Source organism: Strix uralensis, chromosome 2, assembly GCF_047716275.1.
Source record: "Strix uralensis isolate ZFMK-TIS-50842 chromosome 2, bStrUra1, whole genome shotgun sequence".
Classification (NCBI taxonomy): Eukaryota; Metazoa; Chordata; class Aves; order Strigiformes; family Strigidae; genus Strix; species Strix uralensis.
The window spans coordinates 71,950,188-71,972,895 of record NC_133973.1 but is presented as its reverse complement, the minus strand read 5'-3'; the positions used below and the strand labels follow the sequence as shown (position 1 = coordinate 71,972,895).

At 35.4% G+C, this 22,708-nt stretch overlaps 1 protein-coding gene across 8 annotated transcripts in view; it reads right to left on the bottom strand.

Annotated features, from left to right (window-relative positions):
- Positions 1-740: 740 nt before the first annotated feature.
- The window catches only part of ANKRD10 (ankyrin repeat domain 10), a 38,214-nt gene continuing 16,246 nt past the window's right edge, over positions 741-22,708 (bottom strand). For 7 of the 8 annotated variants that reach the window (XM_074859261.1, XM_074859263.1, XM_074859268.1 and 4 more), the window contains 3 exons: positions 9,056-9,291; positions 5,320-5,412; positions 741-2,428 (listed from right to left, as the gene is read on the bottom strand). In XM_074859261.1, the coding sequence (XP_074715362.1) occupies positions 1,944-2,428; positions 5,320-5,412; positions 9,056-9,291 (814 nt within the window). In that variant the 3' untranslated portion in view covers positions 741-1,943. The remainder of the gene's footprint in view (positions 2,429-5,319; positions 5,413-9,055; positions 9,292-22,708) is intronic. The other variant, XM_074859262.1, reaches the window with a different exon arrangement.

Below are 22,708 nucleotides of genomic sequence, written 5' to 3'. Positions count from 1 at the left end.
ATTTATTTGAAGAAGCACAAGAAACTGTATGCAGCCAGCTCGGCAAAATACTAAAGATCCTCAAGCCAAATGCTACAACAAATCAAAGTTAATATCTCATGTTAGTATGACGGCAATAGCACACGTGCCTCTGGGCACTGCATCAGCAAATTAAATCGTCTAAGAACAGGGCCCGGCTGCAGCTGTTCAAGCACAAGCAAGTGGTTACATGCATGCCAGGAACAGCTTGTCTCAGGTGAGATTCAGCTTTCATTGGTGGCCTTGTTTGTCTCCAGAAGGCACAGAAGACTTTTGCCAGTCTGGCCAACTATTTGCAAAAGGACGGGTCAATTTTCCTATCAGTGCTACTCTCAGTTTGAATACACTGTGAGAATCTTATATGTAGATAGTGAACCACGCAGAGTGTAAAGTCTATTTAAAACACTGACTTCTGTATAGTCCACCGCATTTTGTTTAAAAATGTTCGAAGGAGACTATAATTTTCATGAAAATCAGCCAGCCAGTATTTTAACCCATTTCTGGAGTTCAAGGCCGATACAACCTTCATACACATAATATTCAGTACGTGCTTCTGTAACTCAATCAAGCACAACTTACTGCGCTGTTCCCATTTGCTTCCATATACTGACAAAATCAAGAAATTCACAGTTGCACTGAGAAAGATTATGGAGACGTGCGATTTCAAAACTATTAAAGACTTGCACAAATTGCCCATAAAATAATAATGTCTAAACAAAATATTCAGATACAATGTAATATGTTTGTTTATTTTCTTCAAATCCAATTTGTAAAGGTCCCTTTTTAAACAAAACAAGAACCAAAAAATCAACACAATTCATAAGGTTTATCCCATTTACCATATTCCTCCCCACTCTTCACTTATCGTAACACAAAGCAGCAACTTATATTATTAGTGCTCATATAGTGCACTTATATGAATTTTGATTTGTGTATTAAGCTTTAAATACAATGTATTTTCCGTGAGCATAGCCCAAAGAGTACACAACATTACATTTTCAAAGCATATGTTAAAAAAAAAGGACAATAAATGTATATTCAAGACAGTCAAACTCAAATATTTTGACTTGGCAAATTCTATAACAAGTAACAGCAATTTTAAACCGTGTACAAAGCAGAACAGTGCCAACATGCCTCCGGTCTGTGAGCTATGGTAAAATATCAAGCGTACATATAAAGGAGAGAAGCCAAAGAAAACCGCCACAAATTCAGAGCTAACCTGAGGCACACCCAACTGCGACTGAACAAAGGCAGCCCACTTCCCACTCTATAATGCAAAGAGCCCAACAACAATGAAAAGCACTTCTACGCTACAGAAAGTGAAACAGTAACTTCTTCCAATTTTGTCTCTGCATTTTTAAACAACTTGTTCAAAAAATTTAAAGATGAACATCTAATTATACCAAAGAAATGTACAAACTAGAAAGTCAGAGAAGCTCCAGAAGATTGCCACTTTCAACCTTGCATAGTGATAGCTGGCATTGATATTGCTACCATAGCTTCAGCAGAAGATATGGAAAAGAAAAATCTTTACTTCTAAGTGATGCACATACGTTAACATTTTCTTCACAGAATTCAGTTAAACATGGTTTTAATAAAAGGGAAAACAGCTCTAAAAAGGGAAAGATAGTGTTCACAAGCTTAGAAATAAAAAAATACAAAACCAGAACATTCCATAATAAAAAAATGAAAATAATAAACATTCCATCATAACAGCACCTATTTTATCACTAAATAAGCCCCATACATGCAACAAACTACAACTATTGTATAAGGCTGTCAAATTAAAGGTTTACTTTTCATATAAACAAAGTGTAAAAATAGCAATAAGTTGCAATCTTCAAATTTAATGCTATGTGAGGATTTTGTCCCCCAGTTTCATTTGGTAGCAATTTCAATATGCGTTTGATATAAAGATCATTCATCTAGGAACCATGATACAAATACATTGTGCCTAGGACAGTATTGTCATATCTCTGTTCAACCTTGACAGAGTTGGAATGCTCAACAACACTACTAAGTTCGGGGATGCTTTCAGCAGTATCCCCAAAACCATGATAGTGTCCATAGTGCAAAGTATCCCCCGGGTCTTCCACCCACGAGGGCCGGTTAGAAACACAGCTACTTGGGCTTCCGTTCAGATGCAGAGATCCACACATATCGGTGGAATTATTCATGGCTTTTTCGGGTTCCTCGGCGCTGTTAGTGGTATGAATTCGATGCCTACTGGGAGAAGTTATTCCAGGAATTATTCCGTTAGGTGTTAATGTTAAACACTCCTCATGCCTGGTATCCATCCCACTGAGCTGTTGTGCGGCGGTGAAATCCAAATGTCCATTGATGGCACATCCATTTGTCAGTGCATTCAATATGGAGCTACTGCTATTCATATCTGCATTAAGAAATACACCTGTCATCAACAATTAAGAGTAAATCGAAATACATCAAAATGTCTCCACTATACTTCACTTATTTAAAAAATGCTTCCATACACAGCTTTGAAAATAAATCTACCCCTTCTTTATTTATAACAATATAGGTAGTTCAAAGTAATGAGAGCTGACTAGTAAGCTTGTAGCTTGGATTCTTACGTTGAAAATGCAACTATCTATCTACATTCAATGTGTAAATATGCCTATATTAATCTTTGCAAAGACAATGTGAACTTCTCCAAATTTTTTTCATTTAACTGTACGAAGTAAGTGTGGCAGACAACATTCTGGGCAGTGTTTTGAAAGGTGGAATAAAAGGCATCTTTCCACCTTAACCGTAATGCCCTCTTGGGACGAAAGATTATGTACATAAAAGAACTGAGTATCTGTGAGAGGGCGAAGGTTTTTTTTTATTTTTCAGCTGTAATTTATCTGTTGCTTTTTTGTTTTTCTTTTTAGTAAGAACTCTCACGGTACAGTAGACACCGAAATAGGTCAAATAAAGAAATGTTATGTTGGGATGCTAATATAAAATGTTTCAAAGTTCCTTTATTCAGAAAGTACTTCAATTTATCAGCTTGCTAGATAACATACTAGGCAGGTTTGTATTTAATGATATGTTTATAATAACATCTGTACAATCCACATGCAAAATGCCATACAATAGCAACAGCAGAGTGCACAGAAGACTAAAAAAATTAGTAGTAGGAAACAAAATTCTAAAAATGTGCATGCAAAAACCACTGACAACTGTTTTAAAGCAATTTCTTCTTTGAATTTAGTAATTAGTACAATAGTTTTTATTTCCATAAACAGATTTCATCAGTATGTCTGAAATGTATGTTTTTGCAGTGGTACTCAAAGTACTAGCACAAAAAATGGGTAATATATTCTGCCTTAAAAATGCCTACCAATAAAGGACATCTAAAATGTACATCTATATTGGTAAAGATGAGCAAGGCAAATGCAGAAACTACAGACCTATATGGTGACATTTAAAGGTTTTACATTCTGTTATTATCCTTGGATACATGCACATATGTTTACGTATACATGAATGCATAAACCTACGTGCAAAACAGGATTGCATTTACTGTGTATTACCAATTCGAAGTCAGTAAGTCTGTTGGTAACCTCCCACATTTGTAAAACATGGGGTTCCTGTTGAAGTGACGCATAATGAGTACCACTGTTTGACAAGGAAGTATCTGAAGTTTTGGTTCTCTATTAGTCTTTCGCATGAATATTACTTGAAATACGGTTGACGATACTGATACTTCACATACAGCAATACATAATGCCAAGAAACGTGTTCGATTTGTTACTCACTGGATGTACTAACTGGAGTTTCCTGTTTAGTCCCTACATGAGTTAAAATAATCACATCAGCTGAGCTCACTACCCACAAATTGTTATTGAAAGCGGAAAAAAAAAAACCCAAACCCATCAAGACATCAAAGCTAATATCCGAGTGATGAAAACGCAGAGAAGGAATTTCATATAGTGTTTATTAACTGAAAAGTGCAAAATTTTAACTGTTTAAAAATAAATCCTTATAGGCTGACTTTGCCAAATCAAATTTAATAGAAATGGCACTACTATTAGTTAATATGCAAAAGTAGGTAATGAATAGTTCTAGTGATAATTATAGAATGTTTTTATTTGTTAAAAATTAGCACCTATAGTAATAGAGTATATTTATGAAAGACAATAATTTTTTCCTAAATAAGAACACTTGGTAATTATCACTGGAAAATATCAGTCTACTTTTAAAGTACTGATTATATATTTATTTATTCCTAATATATTAAAATATCTATTAATTATCATTCCCTTTGGTGAATCTGATCTGTGGTATAACCCATAAACATATTTATCACAGAAGAAATGAAAGTAAGAAATTAATTTCTGAATGTAATAATGCACTATCATAGTAATTCCATGCCTGTACCTACGAACTGCATGGAAAAATCCGACCCAAGATTGAAACTCTATACACATCTTGGGGTTACCAAAAGCATCTTGATTAAGCAGCACTTAAAAAACTTGAGCATTAATATTCACTAATACTAGTAACATTTTGAGTGTTTCGTGAAGATCGGTACAAAACACAAAAAACTGTTTTCCAACGTACGTTAGCTCCAAATACTAGTTTAAGTTCTGTGATGTCCAGTCTTTCATTTACATAAAGAAAACCCCATAGCAGTATCCGGCACTTAGACCACTGTGTCTGAACAAATTCTGAACACATGGTATATGTCTGGACTATTCTTTATAGTATTTGTTGAACTATTTTGAATATAGTTTAATTGTAACGTACGTTAATTTTCAAAGCTATATAAGCACTACAATATGTTTCTCTATCAGCTCTTATTAGCAATTAAATCTATTCAATGGAAATGAAATGAATAATTTAAATTATTTCTGAATTTCCTTTAACCTGAAATTATAGCAACTAAAAGCAAGGCACAGCGTAATACAAGCCTCAGGTTAAAAGTGAAACAGCCATTATGGATTTCTGTTTATCTGAAATAATAATAAACTACTAATAAATCTATTCTTTCACCATTACAATATATTGCATGAAACAGCTGATTTTAGATACCTACTAAACCCCCAATATAATGGGTGTTACAGCAATACAATAGTTTTCAAGACTCCAGACAACAATGTGCAAAAATAAAGGACTAAGTTTTATACTTAAATTAAAAGTAAAATGCATATTGATTCTTGCAACGACAAGGAGTTTGCATTGCAGAAACAGTGTATATTTCAATTTCTTTTGGTCCAACAGAAGTACTCTCCTGTTGTTTGGTGTCTTCAACCATTTGAATGTTGTTGTAGTTAACAGGAAACTGTCCACTCCCACCTGATACAACAGCAAACTCTCTATCAACGTGCATATTGTCAGCATCGTCCTCAACTCCATTCATCATTGGTATTAAGCCATCAAAGCTGTAAGCTGATAAAAAAAGAGTCACGTTTAGTCACCGGTGCACACTTGAAAACTCAGCCAACAAACAGATGAGTACTTTGATTATCAAAACAAAAGCTTTATACAACGAAATGTAGATTTTTCACATCTGAAAGCTTCTGACATGTTTGAGATTCCAAATGCAGAATAAGCAAATGCTAAGTACTTGCACATTCATTTTAATCCCTCAAAATGAAGAATTACCAGTGTATCTATCAGACTTTGCACCTACATACCAAACTACTATTAGTCTGATGTACTAACAGATTGAATAAAGAGCAATTTAAGTTAGTCATATTTAGGCTTTACAGCTAGTGTGCCCAACAGAGAAAAAAGCAGTCTCTACCCCACATTTGTCTACTGTCAGTCTGGACTGTTCCCTCTTTCACTCCCAAGGGCCAGTTCCCAGCAACCCACCCCCTATTCATACCACACTGCTCGAGGGATCTGTTTAAGAGCTGAACAAACGGATCTGTCTTCTGAGAAAAGGTGGCAAGTGGTTAGACTGCTGTGGGAAATGCTTTCGTAAGCAAGACGGGCTTGACTTCACTACCTCTTATACCTGCCACCCAAAGTGCTGCTCCAGTACTATCCCAGCAGACCCCGCACTGCTCTCACACAGCATTAACACACCTTCCTATATACACTGCACACACCTTTAATATTATAAAGGATTACTTTAGTAGACTAGCTCTCATTACCTTGGGCCCAACCAAAATTTTTGTAAACTACTTGTTTTTAAAGAACTTTAAGCAATAGCTATAGTGTTTCAGGGCCAGAGATCACACAGGGCTTAAAGGAGAGCAGGGTCCTTGTATCAGTGGGTTTCAAACTACCCTAAACCAGGAAGGGAAAGGCATTTTTTCCAGTTACCTAGAGGAATATGTAAGTGCACTTTCATGCTGGCCAATTCGAGGGTACACCTGGCAACACCCTCCATTCCCACCTCACAATGATCACCTAAGAGCAGCCGTCCTGAGGCTTGTGATACTGATATAGTCACCCACCAGTTGTGTACAGCAAGACAATACCGTGTGTAGCCTGTACAGCACTGTGCAAAAGCCAACATGCCAAGCACCGTGAACCAGAAGGGCTAGGATTAGGGCTGCTGCAAACAAACCTGTGTGTCCAGTTAACCTGGTGTGCACCATCATCATTATATTTGACCCTGTGCACCACCCTCTATCAAGCAGCCTGGGAAACAGGGTGAAACTTCTGGAATTGATTTCAGAAAAATGGACATAAAGCTCAGCTCATGTTTCTAAGTCAAAAACTATTTGGTTTCTATTCTGAAAGTGGCCGCTGATTTACTTTTGTTAAGTTCAGCTTCAGCCTTTGGAAGATATTTTTGCATTGCATTTGAGAGGGTAATTAGTTTGTATCACAGTGTATGACATATCAGTGTTGCCTAATTTTGAGGCTGAAGGTTTTTTTAATACTATGCACCCCATAGCAGATACATGTGTGTGCATACAAACAAAATTAACTGTAAGTAACGCCCACCCACTGCCCTGTTTAGCTATTCCAGGACAAAGGGCGAAGCACAGCTTAAGTATTTCTCTTCTTTCACCTCTACTGCTTACAGGTTCTTATAAGGGGCATATACTGTGCCTGATCACAAGAAGTAGGTTTTTTTAAAAGCAGTGATTGTTCTAATTTGGGGTATGGCCATCAAAACCTGACTCATCCCTGCAAATACAGGTTGTCCAGTCTCTGACATCTAGAATATGCTGTACAAACAGTCTTTAAAGGACAACAGACCAGTGTGGTTTTGGTAAGGGCAAAATTACCACAAAATTTGGCTTGTTTTGTAAAAAGGCTAGCTAAGCACAAAGATGTACTGGAGACTTCTCATTACTCAGTTCTGTTGCTTACAAAGTACCTCAAGAACAGTGATTCATTCTCACTCCAACAGACTTCTTATATTGATGATAGATATTACTGATGCTGATGTCTTTGAGGGCAGACATGTCAGATTAGAAACTTCAACTTCTGCAGTTGGGATGCATCTCTTAATTATTCTAAAAATCTTCAAGCAAATGTAGCGAAGCTTTTGGCTTTGTTTGCAAAGGTCTTAAATCATACTGGTAAAAATTTCAAAATTACCTACTCTGATTGCTTCTCCGACATCTCTGTAACTGCTTAGATCTAACTTACCCACTAGACCAACTGTTTATGCTGAAACGTAATGCAGATACTGCTATTCCATGACAACATATAGAAAATAGCTAGCCCAGTGCCACCCCCACAGATTGTGAGGAAATGCTACCTATTGACCTGATGGAACCATTTCCTGAAACTAAAAGAGATTGCTGGTTAAGAACGTTCAGAAGGAGTAACTCACAAAAGATATGTATCTTTCACTTCAAGCAGGGCCTTCTGGTAACAACATGAATGCACTGAAGACATCTTTCCGTAGCATTTATGGGCATCTGTATACTGCCTAAGTTTTCTCATTCTATGTAGCTATACTTAAGGATGTTATTCCTGAAAAGCAGTCTTACATTTAATTGCATAGGCACTCTTCTCCATCATGAAATTATTTATAGTTTAGACCAACTACCTGAAGTAACATATCCCATTTATGACTGGCTATGGAGTAAACTCTTAAGGCCTCTGATCCTGGTATAGTTGAAATGGTGGCTGGATAGCAAGTACTAAAGGAAATACTAGAGTGCCAATATTAATGTAATTTATCTTGTCCGTGTCATATTTAGAAACCTTGTTTTGGTCTCATGGTTTGGTCTCTTGCTATCTGGAATTAAGCACTGCTTGACCCCATTTTATCTGGCTCACTGAAAGACACATCTGTTAGAATATAAACTTTAACTGAAGAAAGTCTTCAATGAAGACCTACAGAGTCCTTTGCCTGATGTTAGACACCAGAAAAAGAAACAAGGTTTGAGTGCAGAATGCTGCATTCTTTTTAATAACAATTTAATGGGATGACCAACAGAAAGGAAGAAGATATGCTCTACTGTGTTATTCAAGATTTCTTCATAGAGCCACCAAAAAGTATCTTTGAGGTTGTAATATCGCATCATTGCTGGCAGAGGAAGAAGCAGTAGCCTCAATGCACACGGTGAATAGGAGTTCTTAAGGTCATTCTTGACTTACATCCTCCTGTAAGCTATCAGTTCTCCTTGGAACATGATCCTGGAAACTTAACATAATCCCTCTTGATTTGAGAAACCTTTTTGAGAAACCATCCTATCTAACAAACAGTTTTTGAATTGTGGATTAATCCTGAAGTTGAAAATTACCATCTGAAGATCCAGGCATCTTTGTGAATTAATGCAACATATTTGGCTCTCCTGAAGGAAAGGAAATTTGAGGATGGAGTAGAAGCTAATTTCGGCTCCTACTCCTCCACATATTATTCTTGGCATCATGTAAGTTTAGCATTCTCTGCAAATAGAAATTTCTGAACACACCAAGATGATGACAGGGAGAACTGGGATCTTGTGGCATGGAATAATTGTATTCATCTGCTTCTTGTATTGAATGTAATTTAGGTATGTACGTGAGTTTGTCAATAATAGTCAACATCCACTCTGAAAGGCTTTTAAAATGTTTATTTTCCTCTCTCAGCAACAGTATCACCCCATCCCTTTTACCTCTGGGGTCTCACCTTCCGTTCTAGCCTTCTTTACTCCAGCAGACTCCGTATCTTCAAAGGATCTCTTTCGACTTGTCCCACCACTGAACGGATTGGGACCTGCATTCTGATGAACCCCATTTAAGGTGCCATTGCTATAGAAACGATTCAGGTGACAGTTCTGGAGGTTCAAGAGAAACTGGGCACATTCTTGGAAGCCCTGGGTATGTGCAAGGTCTGCTGCTGTCAGGCCACTGGCATTTCTCAAGCTGTACAATACAAAGAAACTGAATTACACTCATTCATCACGCTAGCTTGCTGCTGCTGCTGCCCTTACTGACTATCTATCTGTTGGTGATGAGAGAAAACATACACTTAGCAAATTTCCATTAAGAAATTAGTTATCAATCAGTTTTATAACTAACTTAACTTTTTGCACATATATCTGGCTTCTAAGCAAAATTTGGGAGACAATACACTTTTAAATAAAATCAATATACTATGTGCCTTAAAAAAAACCCATCTTCCTATTTAAACTTCTCAAAATGCTTTATTCTAAAATAGTCTGAAGTATCTGATCTTTACATAAACTTCAGACTAATTTAAGCCTTGAATTTTACCACCTTCTGCAGTTTATTCTGCATTCTATCGCTTTAACTTGAGCAAAAGATCAAATACTCAAAACAAACTTAACATGACTTGGCAATTGTCCATGGCATTCTGGTTTCTAAGGTAACAACATCATCACTATTCTTCCTAACAATAAAATATATACATATATAGGAAAAGATAGATAGATAAAGATGATATACTTAGTTATGCTTTGCTTATACTTTTTTTTTCTGGTTTGTTTCTCATTTCAAAGTGTGTGACATCATAAGTGCTGGGACTTGCTTTGTTATTTGAACCAAGACTTTTCCATGCATGAGAGAATGGCACTGGATTTTGAATATTCTGATGCATCAATGAGATTATACATGAAATCAAGTAGGACATGTAGAAATGTAATTTGAATGAGTGCTTATCACATGCATTTACACAAACATACAGCATGTCTGTGCTTAGAAATATAGCCTAACTTCGTAAGGAAGTGCATAAAAGTGGAGACAAGAGGGCCAGAAATGACAAAACTAGATTGTGAAGCAAAAGATGCCAATAAATCTTTTTTAAGTTTTTTCTGCCTTTCCAGACAGATCTAACTAATCCGAAAATTGAATTTTTGTTTCTTGGCTTCAGTAGTTTAGACAAGTCCATTACTTAAAAATCCAGAAACAGACCAGCCAACAGAATAAGAATTCAGAAGATTAACTGACCCGACCCTGTTGAAACTCAGACAAAGTAGAAAACAACTCACTCCTGGATCATGCAAAGAAAACAAAGAACAAAGCCCAGATTTGCTTCCTACATCACTACAACTTATTTGCTGTAAAAATAAGACTAAAAAGTCTTTAGAAACTGGCTTATAAATAGCAAGACTAATTCCATAAATGGATGCTGCTGGATTACATAAAATTTGAAAGATTAAGTCAAAATACTACAGAATCAGAAAAACCATTAGGCTAGATCAAGGTAATTTCATTCCATATTACCATATTCTAAGTCACCATTTACTTGGACTACTAGTGAAAATCCAGAGAACAGCAGCCAACTGTAGAAGACCAAAAAGCCTAGTTAGTCAAAAGAAATGAAACCTCAAGGTAGAGGTATTAATTTTGAATACCTAAAAGATAGCTGCAAAGAGAATAATCCGTTCTGTGCGTCCAGGGCAGGCAGTATATGAATGGGATTAACGTGAACAAAGAATGTTTGAAGTTAGGCATTAGGAGAAAGATTCAGAGTATAAAGGTTGCTGAATCTCCAGAGGGTTCTCTTCTACCCCTTGTTTTAAGAGCAGACTTTGATTTCAGAAATTCTGCAAAGTACAGTCAATTCTTTCCCATGCTGAACTAGATGGCCTGTTGAGGCCCCTGCTAACCAACATTCGATGCTCTTTTAATAGTTCTAATTTACCTGTGTAGCATACAGATGTAACACAAAGCAACTACAACTTAAGAAACAGAAATTTCCAGATATCCATTCTGGTCAAAAAGAATAGTTCAGTTCTCTGAAATTACTTTTAAGTTTGCGAGCTCCAAAAGGACAGTAAAGAAAATCTAAACAAGAGCAAATTAAAGTTATGCAAAGATAAAAATGACCAATATGATGTTGACTGACCACCTAATTCATTAAAACTTCAAAAGCCAAGTAATTCTATTACTTAGCAAATGTTATTGAACAGTAACTGCTTTGAAGAATGGACTGTAAGACAGACTACAGTTAAGTCACCACTTCCCAAAGGAATGTCGATATAAGTTGCCAGAGGCATCTGAAGATGTACAGACTAAGATGCAAGTCTGTAAGGTTACATGACCAAACTCTGAGAAAGAAAAGTTAAGTTTCCCAGAAACAAATGAACTTTAAGTTACTGTTTGTCCGATTTTAAAATGTAATGACCTTCGATATTTTTAGATCTGTCCCCATCTACTCCTGAACAGCTTACTCTTAACAGGTAGACAAAGATGTACTTGTACAGGAGTATTTTGGAAACACTGCATAGGTTTTCCAAGGTACTCAAGCACACTGGATATAACAGTCTCACTTCAGAGAGTTTAGAAATGTCTCTCTTAAAAATCTGCATCTGAATTTAGCCTATCAATTTCAAGAATTTCCTGTGTTCAGAAGTTAGTAATGAAAAAAAGAGAGAGAAAAAAAAAGTCAAAGGAGATTACAGGATCTAGATGACTCCAGAAACTGGTTAGCCAACTGCTATGAAAGAGAACACAACTTAAATTCTCTCTGCGCTCTCTCAGTGGGAACACTAATTTGAGTACCTTTTCTATATACAGTTGTCAATTTCCATTATTTTAATTGAAGTTTGATTATTCTGGGACTTTCAAATCCCATCAAATTTCAGTTGAACTGTCTTGCATTCCAATATTAACGGGAAGGAAAAAAGGAGAAGTTGACAAAATTGGCAGAACCTCTTAAGTCTCACTTTCTCAAGAACAGGCTAGAAAGATAAAAAAAGACTTCTTCAGCTGATTTTTCTAGCCTTCTCTAGGAAGAAGAATCTATCAGTGGTAACACAAAAGGCAGCAAGAACTAGCTGTGCTATACTAGTTCATCCTAACAAAATGCAAGTAATCCAAGAAAAAATGGCTAACTCAATTTGTCACATGCACAAAGTAGTAAAGAAAATGATCTTAACAGGTATCACAGAGTTCTACCAGACTGGAACAGTTTTATGTTATTTCCACAACATGTAGAAATACTATCACTGTGAGGATTACAAGTGCATAACAGAAAAATAGTCTTATACAGTCCTCCTAGAAATCCTGGAGTACTTGAATGAATCAAAAAACTAGGACATCTACTAGAACATTCTTTAAAAGTGCTAATCTGGACTTGGGAGTGGAATCACCCTGTTACAGCAGTAGTTACAAGGACCTGGGAACATATCTATTACTAAATCTGCCGTGTATGGTCTACCTCAAATGCTGCCAAATGTCTGAAAATGAAGCAGCTACCTCAGCTTAGCCCATGAGCTAAGAATATAAAAGTCACTATTTGAAACAGACTCCATTATAGGAATTAAAATAGAAATGGTTCACTGTCCCAACTACACGAGACTAAGGAGTTCAATCTCTTATGTGTAATCCTTATGTCAGTCCTTGGTTATGAACTGCAATTATATGTAAACTGACTATCAAGTGAAGAGAAGGAGTAGTAGTAACTGAAGATTCATTTGCCTGTTAAGTAGACTATAATATGACATGAACTGCATGGTTAAAAAATAAATAAATCAACAAGCAGGAAACTCAAAGAGGTAATCACTATATTTAAGCAAATTTTTATCTACTTCAGTTATTAGACATGTCCCTTGAAAGGTATTTCTCTTCATTTCTCACAGCTGCCTACATAAAGAAAAAGGATTTGACTAAGTAAAGGATATAACAACTAAAAACAACTTCAAGACCCAAGCTGTGAAAGAAAAATCAGTGAAAATAAAAAATATGTAAACCATTGGACAACATGGATGTAAATACCTCAAAATTTCACCTCTTGAAAAAAAAAATCTTCTTTTCCACCCATCCTCTGTATTTTGTAAGTTAAAAATCCCTTCAGTACTAGTTTTGATCTTTTACCCTAAACACCTTGAATAGAGGAAGCTGCAAAGCTCAGAACACACTGTTTGATATTAAATCTTCAGTCAAGCTGACCTTTCGTTACTGCTAATCACACAGCAAATATGACAGCTCTATTTCTGTAACTGCATTATTCAGAATTTAGAAACAAGGAAATTTCCTGCAGGTTTTTTAGGTGGTTTGTTTTTTGTTTTGTTGGGGTGTTTTTGTGGGTTTTTTGGTTTGGGGCTTTTTTAGGGTGTTTAATTCTTTCTTTCCCCAACAAAGACGCCAAACTTAAGGACAAGCTTATGTTTCTTTTCAGGGTTTTTCTCTAAGCTAGGCTACTTAGCTGAAACAAAACTAGGCAAATAAGCTACATAGACTGGTATTTTTCAAAGATGATCTTATGAAGGAAGAAGCTACAAGTAAGGAAGGTGTGAAAGGATGGAAGAAAGTCTTAAAGAAATCAGGCTAAGCCTTGAAAAGTTACATGGGTTTTATGATTAGTCAGTCTTTTAATAAATAGTATTTATTGACTTGGTGCAGTATTTTCTAAAGGTTGGCCTAGTTACTGTCAAAACAGACAGCTGAGCTCCAAAAACTTAATTCTCTCTCTCTCTCTCCAGTAAAAAAAGAAAAAGTAAAAAACCAAAGACATCTCTGAAGGAGGTCAGTCCAGCTACAGGAACAGGTGGAAAAACTGAAGAAAGGACACTGAAAACATAATTCCCTTTTTGGCACCTACTCCAGACAGGAACATACATGAAGGCTTCAACTGACAAATGGGAGAAAAATTCCTTACTTTACACCCAGGACTGAATACAGTTTTGGTAAGTGGTCAGAAAGTCAATTCATTCTACGCTTAGAAAACATACCTTGCATCATTTCCAAAGCAATTCAGGTACGTGAAAAATTAATGAGTCCTGTTAAAATTCTTTCACTTGGCAGTATTTTTTTGCTTTATATTCATTATTTCCATCTAATTCTTATTATTAGAAATGAATTAGAATCACAAAGCACGATATTATTTACCCTCAACCTTCTTGTAGGCTAAAATCCAGGAGCTGGGAATGATAAAGACATACTGTTTTCCTCGAAGTACAGAAGGATAAGATCCTAATTCCCAAGGAAAAGAAGACAGACAAATATAATGGGAAAGATACATTTTCATCTTATAAAGTTATTCTAAATAGAAAAAAATCCATGAGAAAAGCTGAGGAAAGTCTGGATATGGATGACTAGAAGTAGGGGATCTTGAAGTTCCTTGACAGATTGTATTTAACACTTGAAATGTTCTGTAGTGACAGGTGTTTTATAAATAAACTCAAAACGTGCACTGTTATATTAGTTAAAGCTCTGACTTTAGTATATACATTTATTCACACACCTTCTACAGTGCTTAAAACAACACTCTCATAACACATTTTTCTTCTTCCATCAAGTGATGTCCACACGCAGTCTTCAAAACTGACTAATCTTGGCATGGAGAGGACTTTTTTGTTTTAAATCTGTTTTTCTCCCTTCGGTTGACATCATAACTCCCATTTTAAAGGCCCAGTTCATCTGAGAGTCCTGGTATCAAATTAAAACAGCTATAAAGAGGACACTGATGAAGCATGTTTAGATTTCCTTCTTCTGAAATGCTTTTAAAAATGCTGGCTGTGAGTGCAAGTAAATTGAGAGGTAAATATGTTATCTGACCAAACATGATCAGTGTACAGAAACATGAAGTTAACTTTCAGTTTAGCTTTCGTTTAGTAGGATGTTTTTATTATTTTTATTACAATTTGTTGTTTTGAGAAATTCACTAAAGGAAGGAAACAATTTGAGGCAAGCTCTCAAAAAATATGCAAGACTATTCCACTGTGATTAAGTTATAAAAAGTAAAAAAACAGAACAAATAAAACAAAACTTAGAATTGTTTAAATATAACTACCTTGGTGTAAGAAAGATTTACTTCAAGATAACTTACAAAATTTACTCTTAGAAGGATCTGTAGAAAGAAAAGATAAAGACTTGTGCTTCTCACATTGAATTATAAATTATACTGAATTTACTTAGAACTTCATTCTCAGTTGTTTCAATTGTTCATATTTTTTATACTTATTGGATGAAAAAAAGCAAGTAAATTTCTATGTGTCTTTAACATAGAAATACATTTGAAGTATACTACCTTCCACTTATAATGTCACATACCTTGAAAACCAAAACAAACGTCTGCTATAAAAAGTCAACAGTAAATATTTTTGAAAAAAACATTCATATATGTAAAAAAATTCCCTAAATCTTTAATTTTAAATAGTGATTACATCACCTACAGCTTACTGTGTTCTTGTTAATGCCATGCGACAATCTAAGAAAATAAACCACAGTTTTCGTATATCAATGTAATATCTGTTAAAAAATACTGATCTCAACTTATCTATTGTTAGTTTACAAATAAAAATGTAGATAATTGTAAATTAGGGTAAGCAAAGCATGCAAATCTATAGATTCTATATCTGAATTCCTAGATTAGCATTAAAACCAATCACCGCAACAAATACCTCAACAGTATGCCTTGTGTGCAGAAAGGAAGCGATACTGAACATTCAATGCCACAACTGTAAGGTTTTCGGAGAAGCACCTGTGGCAGTTTCAGCAGTTTCTATATGGAATGCTCCCCCTTTCTAGGATTACTTGAAAAAATCAAGTCAATTCGAATTACGTAGCTGTAAAACATTGACATGTGTAGTTTTTACAGTTTCAGAATCTTCTGTTTGATTTAAACGGGCAATGGTGCATAAACAGGAAACTTATATCATAAGGGATCACATATTTGCAGGCAACAATAAGATTAAAAGTTACATTAACATACATAAAGTGCTGTAGCACATTATTCAATATGTAAGCCATTATCATGTGACCACCTTAACAACAAGATACTAAGCCTTTTATGCCTTTAAAGCATTATTACTTTCATCCTGAAACCAATTTGTCAGTTCTTCACTGAAATTTATACAGAATGGATTAAAATTACCGGTCAACTCATGGCTTCAATTACTTTAAATTTAGTAGGCTGTATCTCAAAAGAATTAGTAACTATTCCTACACAAAAATTAGCAGATACAAGGATTAAAACAAAACATAAGAAGAGAGAGAAAAAAAGATCAGAACACTAAAACGCCCACAGTGAGAAAAAAACGTTTCCTATATAAACATCAGTATACTAGTCTAAAATTTCTAAAGCAAAATGGTTTTAAAATACTAAACTGTAAGTGTTTTAACCCTTTGGTGTCCAAATACAAAAGTTGTGAAATAGTTTAAAACTTTTTTTTCAGATACCAAGAGAAAAATATTCTTAAGTAAACAGACATGTGTCGCTGCTGGGGACAGCTATAAAAATTCATGCTAGATTTACATACTGGGCATCTACAAAAGCACAAGTTGGTGCCAAGTTTTTATTTCACAACAAAACATGTGGCAGCTGCAATTATTTTAGACTTAAAAACAATGGTAGAGTTTCTCAGAACATCCTCCAAAGTCATAAGAAGGTGAATATACTGGAAAGAAAGAAGCTCTTGTTTGTGAAGCCGTGTTTTTCACATAAAAATCAAGGTTCGCTATGAAGTATGCAGCTATAATCAGCTCCTAAATACTTCAACTCACGACTGAGCAAATGGTAGCAGAACAAAGAATTCATTAACCATGGTAGACAACATTAGAATTACTACAAGCATCACCATCAGGCAGTGATTTAGTGCTGTATCTGTATACCAATTCATATGCTTTAAGAAAGACCTCAAACAGTGGACTTGGATTTTCAGTATCTCTCATAAAATGATCCACATTTCCAAGTAAACCTTTGCCTGAACAATACAGGCCTATCTGACTTTGACTCGTATGAGCAATCAACAATATGTTTAAATTCATATCCAATTATGTAAGAAGTGATTCCTTAACACAACTCACAAAAGGAAGAGTATGAAAGGCTCTTATAACAACAGTCTGATTGAAATACAGCAAAACGGAAAAAAATCTTCCCTATTAAAATAAAAATAAATATTTCCTAGATCACTAGCAAAAATTAATTCCAAATAAGCATCTTTTTAGTACTGAAGCCACTGTAAATCCAAAGACAATGGAAGAGTTACTCAGCCAGCCAACTTTATGAAAATGACAACTATCATTGCTGCTGCTATCATGTTTCTAGAAATAGACCAGGAATTGCAGACTAAGCTGCTTACAATGAGTAAAGCATTATGGAAGACTATTAAGGAAAGGTTCAGTACAAACTCTGACTTGAAAAGATAAACAACCTCACAACACAGACTCTGCCAAGATGCCTCTAGCAGCAAATATTCTCATGTTATTTCTCCTCAACATGCACACTGAAAACCAATGACAGCCTAGAATTAGAAAAATTAAGAAAGCAAGCTTCTCTCAAGTATGCCAAACATGGAAAAGTTCATGAGATTCAGTACAAAAAGCATCGAGAGCAAGAGCTTAGGAATAAAACTAAAGGAGAGAGGTAAATCAATTTAAAAGTATTTTTGTGCAAAAAGGGGGAAAAAAACCAAGAATGAAAGGACTAAAGGTATTAGATGGATGCATTATTGTTCCATAACAGGCATGGAGAGGGAGACTATCAAACTACACAAAATTTTATTTTTTGTGACAAAAATAACTTGATGGTCTTACTCAAGCAGACAGAAGATCTTCTGGATTAAGAAACCGCGGAAGTGCATAACACCACTTTAAGTGAGCTTCATGAAAGAGTTTTCAACCTAGATTTTTCCTCCACATAAAAGAAAATTTATCTACATGTATGAGCAACATCAAGCAAAACAGGAAGAAGGAAACAGAAGCTGAAGCAGAGGAGTAACATTCTCCCTAAATTATAGCTGCCAAAGCTCTTCCAGGGTTTGTTAAGCTTCCTTGCAGTAAGATACATCTTGTAACCTGTAGCTCATGACACACATTAGAAAACTTTCCTGACCAACTTGAACATGTTCTGGGACATGCCACAACTACCTACTGCTTTTTGTCCAGGTTCAAAGGTACTAGTTGAACTACGATCAACTTTACTGAAAAGACACAAACTAGAAGAGCAAATGAAATTCAAATCAACGCAGCAGAAGCTAGAGCAAACGTGTCGCAAACAACAATTCTCTCATCACATATCCAGTCAAAAAGCATCAACAGATCAAGCACAGCATCCATACAGATCACCACCACCCTTGATGTCTAGACTAACCATCAGAACTAACAAGACTATTGTATTTCGGAATATACTGTACCCTTGTTTCTTCCACTGTATCTAATCTGTGCTCTGGCCAAGTTCCACTTCGTAACATTCTGGTTTCTCCACCTGACTTAACCGCACCCAGGTTTCTGGTGTCAGAAATAGCTTATCTTAGAGAATAAAAAAATATATCATCTGAAGGGAAACCACACAGTGAACATTAACACTGTATCATATGCAAAGGCAGATCACTCCCAACAAAAAATCCAGAAGTTCCTGTCAGAAATCTGAGCTATCCTCTTGTAACACTTTCATGTTCTTTATCCAACTCTTCTGGACTGAAAAAAAGCTGAGACCAATGCTATAAATCACAAAGGCTTGTCACTAATGAATAAGCTCCCCTATCAAACTTGACCCATATCCTGTGAACTTACTTTATGTTCCAGAAAGGTCATAAAATACCATTGCTTTAATGAAGGATTTAACTTTATTCATAAAAAGTACAACCTCGCACATTCTTACTCAATTTCTGAACTGATATTAGTAACTACTACTACTGTTGTTATTCCACCTCCACTAAGAATACTCCACTCTCAAACTGAACAGGAACTCCGTTGTAAAGAGTTTGCCTCAGCTTTCTGCAATTACTCAGACCAGCTGTAACTGTGAAAACCACCCTTTTCCATCCTGGTTTACTGTAAGACTGAGCCTCTCTCTTCTACTTTTTGATTTATCAGTTATCCATGCATATACGTTCTGCTTCAGTGTTTCCAAATCCTCCCTTGAAACTAAATCCAAATTACTGCCTTACTTCATTGTCACAACCTCCTACAAACCATGTTAAGTTCTTCTACAACAATGGCAATCAAGCATGACACCAAACACGGAAGAAATTACCAAGCTTTACTTGTAATTATTTTGCAGGAGAATTAAGAGTTTCACCACTGAAACGTACAAACCACTTTGACTTTGCCTTCCATAAGCATTTATGCAATGCAGGAAAGGAAGAACAAATTCCAACACCTGTAGCGTCCATACTGCAGCATGGTCAATACAAGATGATCAATACTGTGATGACCGTTAAAATGCTTGTTATATACAATTAAACAAGAACAGCCACATTTTTTCTGCAACTATACTGCACTAATAATGCAACAACACTAATTAATCAGCAGTTTAACTGCTATCTGGAGAGCAGGCAATCAGGTTTGCAAAAAGAATCGTGCATGAAGTGGTCTGAGTTTGTAAAGTACCAAAGAGATTATAAAATATTAATATACTAATTAACAGATAAGAACCTTGAAAAAGCACCTAAACCCTTATCGTAGACAAATCATCAGTAAGAACCTGAAGCATTATTCTCAAGATAAGGTTAATGACCCCAAGAAAGTAGGGTGCTGATTCTTCTACACTGAATCAACGTAGCAGTACAGCTTCTGAAGTGAAAAGATGATAGAGTAATGGCATTTCACAAGTACGTTAACACCAGAAATGGACTGCAGTTCAATATTAGAAGTTTGGTAGTTAAGTTAGCTAGGTAAGAAAAACAAGCAAACGTTAAAAACCTGCAAGTATACACTAAGATTTTAAGAAATCAGGAAGAAATGTAGAAATTAATCAAGGAGATCTCTGAGCCCTAAGACCTTTCAAAAGAACAAGTCATGTAAGTTTCACCTCCAGACTGAAGAGGAACTGAGGGTTTATGTCAAGAAGGAATGGCCGATTTCTGCATTGTCATCATGAAATCTACACATCACTCTTCTTCTGTCTCTTCACTAAAGGTGACAATTTCAGAAAGTCAAGAAGTCTCAGAAGTACAAATGAGAAGAACAAAAGCTGAGATACCACAGGAGCGATCATAATTAAAATGTGAAACAGACCTCACTTCAAACTGAAATGTATTACAAGAATTTCACAAAGGGCTAATCCAGCAGCACTAGAAAGTTCACACTGGACAGATTTCTCTTATGGAGGATGGAGAGCAGTTCTGAAGAAGAAAAAAAGAATTAATGATGCTTTTTTTTAAACAACACAACAGAGTTCATGACACATGAATTTGCAAAGAAGAATTAAAATTAAGCCATTATCAAAGAATGTGAATAAAGCTTTTGCTGAAAAACTGTAATACCAGAGATAGGACATTTCTGGCATTACAGGAGGAGTGAATTTATACATTCAAATGAATGCATGACAGCTTTAATGAGAAAGTGGCTGAAGTGTCTGCCTAACCTAGCTCAACATCATGATATGAATCTGTCATCTGGTAGAAACAGATGTACTGCTGTATTTATCCCAGCATGTCAGTTATTCTCCTCAGACCTGGAGACCAGAGAAACTAGAAAGAAACTAGAAAGGAAAGTATCTCTTTGGGGTCTTGTAGCATCCCACCATGGTATACAAACCAATTTTTCCCAGAACCTTAAGGGTTCTGGCAGGCAATTAAAAAGCCTTCCTGTCAACAAAACTCTGAAGCAAGCAAGTACTTGTGTTCAATTGGATGGGTGCACACCAAGCCACATCCCACAAGCTACACCTCTCTCTATCCCACGATAATAGTGTTTGAAACTTTTCTCCTAAATCAAATCACTAAGGAATACACAACTGTTCAAATGACAGTTGCAGAAGAATTTTTATTCAGAAATAAGTGGACACTATTTATTCAGAATATATTTTTATATATATTATAAATATATATATATATTCAGGAATAAGTGAACTGCATGAAATTGGACATGAAATTGAAAAAATAACTTCAAATCAGTATAATTAACAGCTGCTTCTGCTTATTATTTTTTGATTCAACAATGTCCTGTGTTTATAGCCGAATTTTACATTTTTATATATGCTGTGATACAATCTAGGTTAACTATGTTAATACCCAGCATTTAAAAAAGAGTGTAAAAGAGCAAAACAAAACATGGCACCAAGAAGGCTTCTCCTCCATAAAGAGCTGTAGACACTTGTTTGTCACCATGATAAATAATACACCATTAACCATACATAAATTGCATAATTATGCTTTTTAGTGAAAATCCAGCAGTTATTATGGATACTTTAAAAGGTACTATCCACATTAAAAAGTCAGTTACACAGCAAACCTTTTCACTCATATGAGGACATTGTGACCACCTGCTTCCCCCTCTTCAAGGGTCCATGAATACCATAGTTAGTGGAGCAACCATTTTTATGGCTGTAGGACATACTGTGCACAGAATATGCTTCAGCTAAAATGAGAAGGTAAATACCACAAAAAAAATCAAAATATTTTCACTAGGGTACAATTATTATTTTTTAATATTATTAAAAATTTACACAGGAATAGAGACCCAAATTCTCTCTCATCAATTAGGAAAACAATGCAACAACTTCACGAAATTTAGAGACTGCAACATACTGTATTTCTCTGTAAAAACAACACACTAACAAGCCCGAAATAAAAGTAAACTAGAACAATTCAAGTGAGGCAATTTTATTCAAACTGAAATTCTTACTTTTATCCTTACTGGACTATTGTCAATATTCTTTGGCTTCTAATATAACCAAAGGAGTGAATAAAGCAGAAATCTGGTAAACACTGATATCAAAGTTTACACTAGTCCAAGTTACTTCATTTTAACAGCAGTATTTCAATAATCACTCAATAAAAAATACATTTCTTGCAATATTACACTACTGATTACTAGCGTTCGTGTAATAATGGAATCTTAACATCCCTGTTCTACTTTCTATAAAAAACTAGGGATGGTGCAATACTTGATGTATACTATAAATATCAGGTATAAGCAGTATATTTGACTATTTGCAGTCACACAGGATATTCTCTGCATCTTCATGTAACTAGATATTGATACCATAACTGTATGAAGAAATAAAAAAGGATTAGAAGATCTAATCCCCATAAAAAGGCCATATTCACCATCAGTACAGATCAGCACTTTAGTTCTAGTTAGTGCTTAGTTCTGTATTTAATGAAATTCTTGCCTTGATCCTATATAGTCAATTATTATTTCAATTAACATATACAAATATATGGATAAAATCCCTCTCCTTTTCTTCTAATTGAAGCCATAAAATAAAGGAGTCAAAACTTTCAGAGCATCTACATTTTCAAGTTGTTACAAAAATCAGGAAATCAACATAACCATTAGAGATATGGGGCCAGTTTTCAAACCCAGATAACCCCAAATTAATCAATATCAAAAGCATATACATGAATTTGGCCTTATTCCTAGCCTGGAAACTAGATTCTATGAAAAAAAATCCTCATCCCAATCAGTCAATAGCTAGTTCTCTCAG